General features: G+C 30.8%; 1 protein-coding gene across 6 annotated transcripts in view; it reads left to right on the forward strand.

The window, feature by feature from the left end:
• Positions 1–9,094, forward strand: part of LOC100164040 (dmX-like protein 2) — a 35,128-nt gene extending 26,034 nt beyond the window's left edge. Inside the window, exons 32-49 of one of the 6 annotated variants that reach the window (XM_016803215.2) lie at positions 391–894; positions 978–1,145; positions 1,220–1,452; positions 1,539–2,069; positions 2,153–2,368; positions 2,439–2,697; positions 2,954–3,152; positions 3,207–3,459; positions 3,527–3,651; positions 3,897–4,050; positions 4,211–4,285; positions 4,891–4,974; positions 5,449–5,509; positions 5,604–5,812; positions 6,524–6,668; positions 6,797–7,020; positions 7,089–7,261; positions 8,872–9,094. In XM_016803215.2, the coding sequence (XP_016658704.1) occupies positions 391–894; positions 978–1,145; positions 1,220–1,452; positions 1,539–2,069; positions 2,153–2,368; positions 2,439–2,697; positions 2,954–3,152; positions 3,207–3,459; positions 3,527–3,651; positions 3,897–4,050; positions 4,211–4,285; positions 4,891–4,974; positions 5,449–5,509; positions 5,604–5,812; positions 6,524–6,668; positions 6,797–7,020; positions 7,089–7,261; positions 8,872–8,881 (3,623 nt within the window). In that variant the 3' untranslated portion in view covers positions 8,882–9,094. Of the gene's footprint in view, positions 1–390; positions 895–977; positions 1,146–1,219; positions 1,453–1,538; positions 2,070–2,152; positions 2,369–2,438; positions 2,698–2,953; positions 3,153–3,206; positions 3,460–3,526; positions 3,652–3,896; positions 4,051–4,210; positions 4,286–4,890; positions 4,975–5,448; positions 5,510–5,603; positions 5,813–6,523; positions 6,669–6,796; positions 7,021–7,088; positions 7,684–8,293; positions 8,506–8,871 lie in introns of those variants that run through there. The other 5 variants (XM_016803214.2, XM_016803218.2, XM_016803216.2 and 2 more) reach the window with 5 other exon arrangements.
• The last annotated feature ends 1,912 nt before the right edge of the window (positions 9,095–11,006 follow it).

Here is an 11,006-nt window from a genome sequence, read left to right on the forward strand (position 1 = left end):
CACTTAAAAAATATAGAAATAGTGAAATATAAAGTATTAAATACATAGCTTTCTATTTAAAAATAAATTATTTCATGATAACAACATAATTGTTATTTGTAAATTAAATAAAAAATCATATTGTTAGTAACACTACATTTATTTACCCTAATTTTTTTATATTATTTAATATTTGAATAAAATGAAAAATATAAATATTTTTGAAGATGGTGGGAGTTATTCCCTTGCGGTGGTCTCTATTAGGTAGGTAGTGGGTACATATTATTAGCACACGCCTTCAATCAATCGATTGTGCTCTTAGACATTTTTGACATTTTAATTATTTATTTTGTTATATATTGTCAATTTGATAAATACAAATTATTCACAATTTACCAATATTTTATCAAGGTTTGGTCAGCACGCCTACCCGAAGTCGTGACATTCGTATAGATACTGGTATCTTCATGCATTATGAAGTAGAGAAAAAACCTGTTGAAGCAGTCAATCTAGATGTAGTTGTGAACAATGCCGTGAGTGCTGGGGATATAGATTGGTCTACACCAGTAATGAAACCTAAAGACGAGCTTGTACTGGACTGGAGTGATAAAGAAGATGATGAAGATGACGATGAAATAACAGTGGAAGAACCAAAGAAAATTGCCAAACAAGAATCAGTGGAAAGTGAAAAATCAAAATCAGATTCAAAAGCATGCAATCTTGATGTAATGGCACAACAACTGAAATTTGTTGCTTGCCTGAAAATACTTATGGAAGAATTATCCACTTTGGCTACTGGATACGAGGTAGATGGCGGAGAGCTAAGATATCATCTATACTTGTGGCTTGAGAGAGAAGTTGATGCTTTAAGACACTTATGCAACTATAGTTCCAAAGATTCAATGATTGTTCAATGTAAGTATACATTATACAATGTATCATGATTTGCTTACATGTTTATTAATGTATCAATGTTAACAACGTTATATTTCATATAGACGAGGGAGGCCTTGAAACATCAATCTTGGATAATCGGGAGTTTACGTCAACACCTACACTAAAGAATTCTGTTGACAAACCAACCCTGCATGATATTTTACTTGCTGAGAAAATAGATTTTGAAGCAAAGGTTCAAAGAGCAGCTAGAAGAAAAAAATGGCTCAAGGGTACTAAAATTAGTTATTAAGTAACAAATTAAAATGTTGACATATTTTATACATTGTTCAATTTTTTAACACAGAAAACGAAACCCTTTTGAGAACATTATTAAGCTATTGCAGTTTGCATGGAGCTGGAGGTGGTGGTTTGGCATCAGTTCGGATGGAATTAGTACTTCTATTACAAGAATTGCAACAAGAAAAAACTCAACAACAGTTACTATCTCCACTGCCGTTCCCCACTACTTTGCCTTTATTGTCTGCAAGTGTTGCTTGTAATAAAACTGTGATAGCCGATCCTGTTCGATACCTTCAGGTAAATTATTCGATATAGTTATGAAAATAATTTTTTTTTTTATGTGTGATTTGATTAGTAAAATATGGTTATTTATTTTTATTTAGGCTCAAGCACACGATATGTTACAAACAGTCATTGATATTCGATGCCCACCTTTATTGACACGAATGGATCTTAGTTATTTGTTTGTTCTAAGAGATCTGTCAGTAGCTTTGTCAGCTTGCTTTTATCAATCCCTCTGTGATAGTGACACGATTGCTGAAAGTTATCAATCGGGTGCTGACAATCCAACTTATTGCAGCCATCTCATTGCAGCAAAAAATAGAAAACGTCGTTACAGTATAGATGAGCCAATCAAAGTGACCACTCCGCCTTCAAAATGGCCTGGAGTTTCAAGCCTACGGGCATTATTAGCACATGATAAAGATGAGGATGCACCAAAATTAAACACTTTGTTATGTGAAGCTTTTGTTGCTACTTATATGGGTTTATTAGTGTATGCATTTGCCACATGTGATTGTCACATATTATACCGATTAGTTGGACAAAAATTTTCTGAAAATACATGGAGTACGCTTTTTGGAGGTGGCGTTAAAAAACTTTTAAAAGTTGCGCCTACAGCTCCCAAAAGTCGAGTAAGTAAAATTTATAATTATTTTAATTCATACCTATGTTAAATTAAATCTATATTATTTATCAAATTTTAAAAATTGTATAGCCCAATAGCTTAGAACGAGAGAATAGTGCAAGCAGTGATATTGGTGTATGGACAGCAGTTACGAGCTTAACCAAACAAAAAGTACGGTTAAATATGAAACTTCTTGGTCAATTTGTTGGTTCTCCTGGTACGCCTACTATAAAAGAAGATAAACCAACTTACAGAGAACATTTTGTGCCTCCTGAAATGTCTATGATATCATATTTTTTGAACAAAGTAAACAAACATATTATATTTTTCTTATTTGGTTTTTGTCATCTATATAGTATGTTTTGCAAATTTTTAGCCAAATTTGGCAACTGAGGTACAAGATGTAGATTATGATTCGGCAGACAGCGCTGTTTCCGATTTGTCAGAAGATGAAGATGAAGATTGTGACATTTTTGACAATACTCAAGACAACAAAAGCAAAACTGGTAAAACTGAAAACACTGAACACTCAAATCCTTACAGTTATGCTTGGATGGTGATGCGATTAGCCATAATGCAGTTGGTTCAGGAGCAGTTGCATGCATTCCTCACAGTTGCAGCCATTGATCTCACAGGTAATAAAACATTTTATAAAGAAAACTGAATATTTCAAATAATTTTTTTATTAATTAATTGCTAACTATTACCAATTATTTAAAATGCAGAACCTAAAAAATAAAAAATAACAAAAATATTAATATTTGAAATTATTAGTAATTAACAAAACAAAAATTATTATTTATAATTCAAATATCTTCATCATTCATAAATGCAAATTATGTTAATTTATATAATTAAAATTAATAATTATTTATACAATTGTGTGTTCAGAATTACCAGTGAGCAGCCCATTGATACACGGCACTCTCAGGGTAGTTAGCCAATGGCAAGAGATTTTAAAGGAAGAATTAGAATCCAAAGGGCCACCACCTGTTGATTACATACCTGGTTGTTTTGTGGAACAAGCTACCACGGGCCCACCCATTAATAAATACAGAACACTTTTGGATAAAACAAATACCCCATTTCAGTAAGTACTTTGTATAAATTCATATGTTGTAATTTTAATTACATTTTTTTTTAGCCCTCGTCATGGGTCAGCAGCTCCAGCAAGACGATTATGGAACTTTTTAGTTCGCCAAGAATTTGTTCAAGATCTTTTCATTCGTAGTATATTCAGTCGTCAACCACGTGCGGCTGGAAGTTCTACTTTACCAACTATGAACCAAGAAGTAAAATCATGTTCTGGAAGCGAAACACCCAATCCACTTCTACCAGATCCTGTGAGAATTATTCATAAAGAACAAGACTCAATATCTGCTTTTTGCCTTAATTTGGTGTGTATTTATTTTAAATTTAAATTCTACTTAAATTTATTTTTAAAAAAAACTATTTTTATTGCAGGCCAACAGTAGTCTCCTTGCACTGGCGACCCCTAGGGAGATACAAGAGATGGACATATCGCTATTACTTGAATCTCCTTCTTGGCTAGAAGATGAATGTGAATTTGACCTTGTTAATCTCTCTAGGTTAGTAATACACCTTTACATTTTTTATATTCAAGAACAAACTGGGGTTCAGGGTTCAGGTTGTAAAAATCAAATACCCCCAAATATGCATTTATACAGCCTTTTTATTCTTTTTTATACCTTGGGTCTAAATTTGCAAGCCCACTACTGGTTTTACTAAATTCATATTATATAAAAGTATATTGATAGTTGATTCCTAAGTAATAATTATTATTAATAACTGTTTTTATAATTAAAATAAACAGAGACCATGAACATCAACCATCTAGTTTCCTGGTAATTCAAACGTCTATTGATCGTCCTCTTCAAACATCTCCTGGTACCATTATTGTTAATCCATTGCCGACAAGTCCCAGTGTAACTGGATTAGCTGGCCAGACTGGACGAGGCGCATCTGTGGTAAGTCATCATTGTATTTTAGCTCTCAACTTTCTATTTTTAACCAAATGGAAGATTACATTGATTATTGGGGCTAAAGAGTAAAATTAAATTGTATAGTAATTGTGAATTCAAAAGAGTTATGTGCAGTACGTGAATGTTTTGTTTTCTATGTAATAAGGTACAACAAAAGAGCATACAAGGTTACAGCGACGGAGGGACGAGAGCAATAAAAAGCTCAAAAAATATTATGTCGGTAAGAGGCTATTAATTGTTGCGAGCGTGGGCTTACATTACCATCTGCCGTGTTTTTCTTCTGTGTACAATAATTTGATCTATTATCTATTGAAAAATAATAATTTTTAAATTTTCTCAACAAATATCTTCAGGTGCCAGAATTAAAAAGCTTTGTATACTTTAAGCTTCCCAATTCTTAAGAGCTATCAAAATGTTGAACAAGCGCTTACAAACTTAAGAACACTTACCTCTCACATTTACATTTTATTTTCAGCTATTTATTCTAATCAAGTAAATAATTTGCAAACTTAGACTTCACTGATCTTACTCATACATAATAATAATAAAAACTTTTGTATTTTATTCTTATATAAAGGTATACTTGCCTAAACATTGTACATAATAAAATATTAATAATAATTAATATTTTAATATGGTGTAGAGGTACGCCTGTTTTGTTTTTTGTTTGTTATTTGTTTTTGATTTTAATTTTTTTCCCCCAAAAGGCTTATCTCTAAAACACTGTTAAAATTATAATATTACTTGAATTGCATAAATGCTTTAACAATACATCATTTGTTTTTAAAATATTGTCATTATTATTGTGTGTCACATTGCTATCAGATGAAGGGACTGAATTTCCCCGGTTGTCACGACCCACGTTTCTGTCAGTTTGTCTGTGATCGCAGTCGACTCCTGCTCAGACCGGTGCGTTGAATTTGATGAAATACATTTTTTTTAAATCAATTTAAAACTGAGTGTTTCTTCATTGTTATGATTTTATATGTGCGCATTTTAGAGCTTCAACATGATTTGAGCAACCGTATTTATAAAGTTGCTCTTGTTTGGATTTTTTATTTGTATTTTTTTCTGTTTTTTATGTAGAATAGACAAGATTTTTTTGTGTGTCGCTTGATGATGCTTGAAATGTTACAACCAACAACGTATAATAATCCTAGAAGTGTTAGCTAATATTATAATACCTGTTTGTCATACAAAAACAATAAAAAAAAAAAATACCTCATCAACGTTGTACATACACATTGTAAAAAAAAAATATCATTAACCATAATACTTACCATTGTACATATATTTTATTCATTTATATTTCTGCCTATTTATCTAATACAATGATTTGACTTTTGGTTTTTTTTTTTTTACTTTTACATTTTTTTTGTTTAGGTGATGAAACATCGAGTGGACAACATTCGGAGGATATGTCCACATCCTTTGTTACCTGTGTGTTAGTAAATCATTACACAGTTTATTCGCGCGACATTTTCAATAAACCGTGTGGTAGAAAAATAAATAATTTAAAACGAATGTATTCCGATTAGATTTGACGGGTTCTCAAGACGGTTCGGTGCATATTTGGGAATGGGGTCATCCTCAAACAGTGGCCGAACCTCGGCCAGCCGGTACGTTTGCAAAAGTCACAAGGGTGCGGTTTTCGCAACACGGCAACAAGTTCGGGGTAGCCGACGGCGACGGAAATTTATCCCTGTTTAACGTCGGTCTCACATCGTCCAACTATAGGCCATTTTATGTAAGTGTAATACAATACTATCAGTTAGGTTTTGTTCTCAATTCAAGATGTCTCGTGCGTGTACGACCGAGCACACCTTTCGAGTCAGACAAATACAAACTATTTAATTCACAAAATTAAAATGTTAAAAAATAATCAAATATACCTTTATCTATTTAATTTTCTTATGTGATGTTATATTATTTGTTATATTTACCTAAAATTTACAAATACCTGTTATTGTTCCATATAAAAATTTTAAAAAATAGTTGCGACTATAGGATAACTCAAATGTCTCAAATACTTTAAGTCAAAATGTATAATCGGAAAATACAAAATTAAAATATGGTTTTTATGTGATTAATAAATACTACTTTTGGTAATAATATTGATAATAGCTAATAAATGATCTGAATAAAAGGTACCTATATTTAAACTATAGGAATACACGGGATTAACATATACAGATTATTATACCTAAACACAGTATCTACCTAGTGGATTTACGTTATGTGTTTTTATTTTCAGACTGCATTTTAATTTATTATATTTTTTTAGATTTTTATATGGAACAATAATATATTTTGTAAATATTGAGGTATAAGGAATAATTCTCAAATATTATATCACGTAAGAATATTTCAGACTTTTTGTTCAACTCGACAGTAAACAAAATGAGTCTGACTTTTTGACTGATTAACCCATCTGATTGTACTTAATTTTTTTCCCAAGACATTCCAATGCCATAATAAAGTTACCAGCGACTTTGTGTTCCTCGGTTCGTGCAGTCTCATCGCCACGACCGGCCATTCATCAGAAAACAGAAACGTCGCATTGTGGGACACATTGTTGCCACACAAAAAATCATTAGTCACCGGTAATAATGCGATAATATTTTTGAAAAAAATTTAAAAGAATCCAATCCTAACCCCCCCCCCCCCTCTCAACATACAAACTTATCTGATGTTTGCTTGTCTTGCGATTTTTTTTTTTTTTCATTGTTAGCGTTCGTGTGTCACGAGCAAGGATCGACATGTATTGGATTCGCTCCACAGCATCAAGTGATTGTCACCGGTGGACGAAAAGGTGACATATGCATATTCGATGTCCGCGGCGGGAGTGGTTCGATAAAACACCGTTACTTGGGTCATGATTCGTGTCTTAAATGCATGACCATTGACCCACACGAGCAATTTTATTGTACCGGAGCAGCAGACGGGGACATCAAAGTAAATGCGATCGCTGCACTTCTTGTTGTCATTGTGGTGAACACATTTTTGAACCATATTTTTTTCAGATTTGGAATTTGTCGACCCATCAGTTGATGTACACGTTCCCCGCTGAACACGCTCGTTCTAGTTTCTTCAAACACATCGGTCAAGGTGTCACGCAGCTACAAGTGGACTCGTCTGCAAGACTGTTCTCGTGCGGAGCGGATGGTTCAATGAAAGTCAGACAGCTGCCAGACAGGTATCATTAATGGGATTTAATTTGAATGGTTTGATTAACCATAACTGTTATTTAAATGTTAGAATCTAATTGATTTGGTAAAAAATAATAATTAAAAATATATGTAATCACACATACCACAGAACTAGTCAAAATAATACAATTCTGAAGGGAAGATATTGCTTATAAAAACAATTTTCTGTTGTTATATTTGTGTTTAAATTATAAACTTGTGTGTATTAATGAGATTCATCGGAAGTTATTATAGTTCTTAATTTTACTAGTAAAATATTAGGAAATGTATTTAAAAAACCCCATATTATTATTAAATAATTTAGAGAAATTGTAACTTTGAAATGTGCAATAGTGTATTCATTTTTTTTTTTTTTTTTGTTATACTTCGATAGCTACTATCTATTAATTGATATCAGCAATAAATAAAACATATTTAATAATATTATAAACCTTTATAAATATATATTGAGATTACTTCATCACTAGTTCTCCTTTAGTAAGGCGATATTATTTAATACTTTATAATCTTAACAACAAATCTTTAACCAATTAAATATTTTAATCCAGTATTATAAAAGTTCTCATATTTTAATACTTTTATTTACTATATTATTGTCTCTATTCAACCAAAAAAAAATAATTAATTATTCAAAGAAAAAATAATACTCTAAATAATATTCACTTATTTATACTATTATTTGAGTTATTCAAATATTTTAATAAATGCATAGCAATGGATTGATATGTTATTCAAAAAATAGAGGTATAATATACCATTTCAATAGAAACATAATGTTATGTTACATATTATTATAATTACTGAAAAATCAAATATATTAATACAAATTGTAAAAAAGTCATAATAATTGATAGTAATTTTAGCTGTATAATTATCTACGGTACAATTAATAATGTACCTAGAGCAGGTTTTTTTATTATTATGTACGGGTCTTCTGTGATTTTTTTATTAATTTAAAGTTAGTTTGTTTTTATTTATCATGTAGTTTATTATGCAAGTTTGAGTGTTTTTCATTTTAGATCAAGACTATTGACAATAAAAAGAATAGCAACCATTTGTTAAAAACATTATGCAATTTTTTTTTAACTTTCAAGTTTCATGTATACTATAAAAAAATGTTTCAAAAGTTATTTTATCCTGACAAATTAATTTGGCTTCACACAACATATTATTATGTTTTATCCACCTCCGCTTCTATTTTATTTTATGTAATTTAAAACAATGTGTTACTACAATATAAGTTATTATATTATTATTATTATTATTATTATTATTATTACTTTTAAATAAAACATAATTATACCATGTTGTTGACTTATTTGAATTAGTTTTTTTTTTGTTTAGGAACCATTTTTCATATTCAATTATTTTCCAATCCATAAATACTAAATAACTGACAAATAATTGTAAATATTTTATGTTTTTAATTAGGTATTATTTTGAATTTAAAAGTTCAAACAAACAGTTTATAATATGTTTTCTCAAAATAGACCAGATAAATAAAAAAACCGAAAGAAAAATGTCTATATCAAGATATTTACACAATTTAAAAATGTACTTTCTTTGTAATTGAATTATATACCTATCTACTTTCCAGCAAACAGTAATAATGAATTTTTTTCCCGGCAAATTATAATGTTTTATCATCGGCCAAATTGGGTACCAACCATGTGATTCAACAACAATATGACAAAAGAAGATCCCAGATTGTGTATCCAAAGAGTAACTTGGTGGCTCTAGGGCCAAAAAGAAATGGAGGTTCTTATCAACACAGAGATAAAATTATAATACATATATTATTATTCAGTATTTTACTTCTTAGGTATACATTTATAAAAATAATGAAATTGTAATAATATAATACAATATACAATATAATAATGTAATTGTTTTGTATAATCAACGATAATGTTTAATATATACTTAAAAATTAACTTTTCAAGCCTTCATTTGAGCTAACTTGTCAATGGACAATGACTTCTTCCAAACTTAGTGGCCTGCATATTTTCAATGGAAATAATTGAAGAACCATTCAGCTGTTCCTATGCCATCATACTCCCTAAATAATTGAGAACTATCACTTTTCTGCTATAAGTTATAATATATAACAGTTGAAATGGATAATGATGTAACTTCAAGTACAAAATAAAATCTGAGTACAGCCATCGGGTATCATGAATCACAATATGTTGTTGAGGAGAATGTTCAATTAATAACATTTCTGCAATTTATTTTGTTGTTCTTACTTGATTAATATTATATTCTTATAGCATGATCAAAAATATAATACCTATCTGATGAAAGAAATCTGGAGAAATATTGTGTTCAAACTTCTTATGTAGTATTTAATTTTTTACTACTTATTATTAAGTATAAGTACTCAGAGTTGGTCTAATTTACTGAACTAACGTCATAACAACCGTAGCGTGGGCAAACTAAGTTCAAATGGGATGAATGGGTTATAACTCAGTTCAGTAATTTCTTCACATATTATGTAAATCAGTAATATTAATAGCGCCGCCGTTCAAGAAAACTGCTGAACTGCTCTCGCCTCTCAAATCCGTAATACTTTACCGACAATTATAAAACATTGTAGTTTGTATACGAAATGAGTTGTACCATGATATAAGCAATATGGTAAGATCGCAAAAGTACAGATTTGGTCCAAGTCCAAAAGTTGTACCGTATTTAAATATCGTGAAAATTGTGAGTGTCTACCGCAAAAATAAAAAAGAGCAGTTCAGCAGTTTTCCTGAACGGCAGCACGTGTTATTACTGATTTACATAATATGCAGTGAAGAAATTACTGAACTGTTATAACTGATGCGATTTTTGCGGTAGACTCACAATTTACACGATATTTAAATAATAATTTTTTGCCGCAGTGGTGGATCTAGGGGGATGGCACAGGGGCTTTTGCCCCCCCCCCTCCACAAAATTAAGCCCTGGTTGCGCCACTAATTGTCCGCGATCCGACGTAGTGGCTGAATTGCAATTACTGCAGCGAATTACACCCAAAGGAGTTGAACAATCACAATTTCTTAACGCGGCCGCCTGTGCGTGAGCGAACTCGACGCTGCGAAAATCAAAAAAACTTGTATTTCTCCGCACCGCGCCGTGAGGAATAGCAGGGTCAGAATAGGGTTTGCCTTTGCGACGCATCGCTTACGTATTTTTTTAACATGATGTAAAATTCTAATGTAATAATTCAGTAGGTATACAATATTCATGTATACTATTGTACACCTACTTGTATAGTTGTATCATTTAAACATTAAAATATTTAAATACTTTGAATATCATTTTAAATGTATAATACCAAAAGTTAGGTATACATTTAGTACCAATTATGAAGGTGTTTTATAACAAATATATGTAAATATAAAACGTATTTAAAAGTAAAACAAAATTTTTTAAAATACTGAAATATTTCACACATTAGAAATATATATTTTTTTTTAAATTTCATGAAATTTTCAAACACTAATTATATATTTATATAAATATGTATAGAAATGTAAAAGATATAAGTAATAAGAAAGATACTTGTAACAGTGTAAAAACAATTAAAGCAAAGTCGAGTTATAACGGAGCAGTTTTCATCACATAAACCATCCTTTTCAGTACCACCAATCACAACACAGCACATACAAAAGGACACCATCGTGGGGATTTAGTGGCGAATTCGAAACCCTTCTAGTCAATTCACATCCCTAGCAAATACGGCTTTAA

The sequence above is a fragment of the Acyrthosiphon pisum genome, chromosome A2 (assembly GCF_005508785.2).
Source record: "Acyrthosiphon pisum isolate AL4f chromosome A2, pea_aphid_22Mar2018_4r6ur, whole genome shotgun sequence".
NCBI classification, from domain to species: domain Eukaryota; kingdom Metazoa; phylum Arthropoda; class Insecta; order Hemiptera; family Aphididae; genus Acyrthosiphon; species Acyrthosiphon pisum.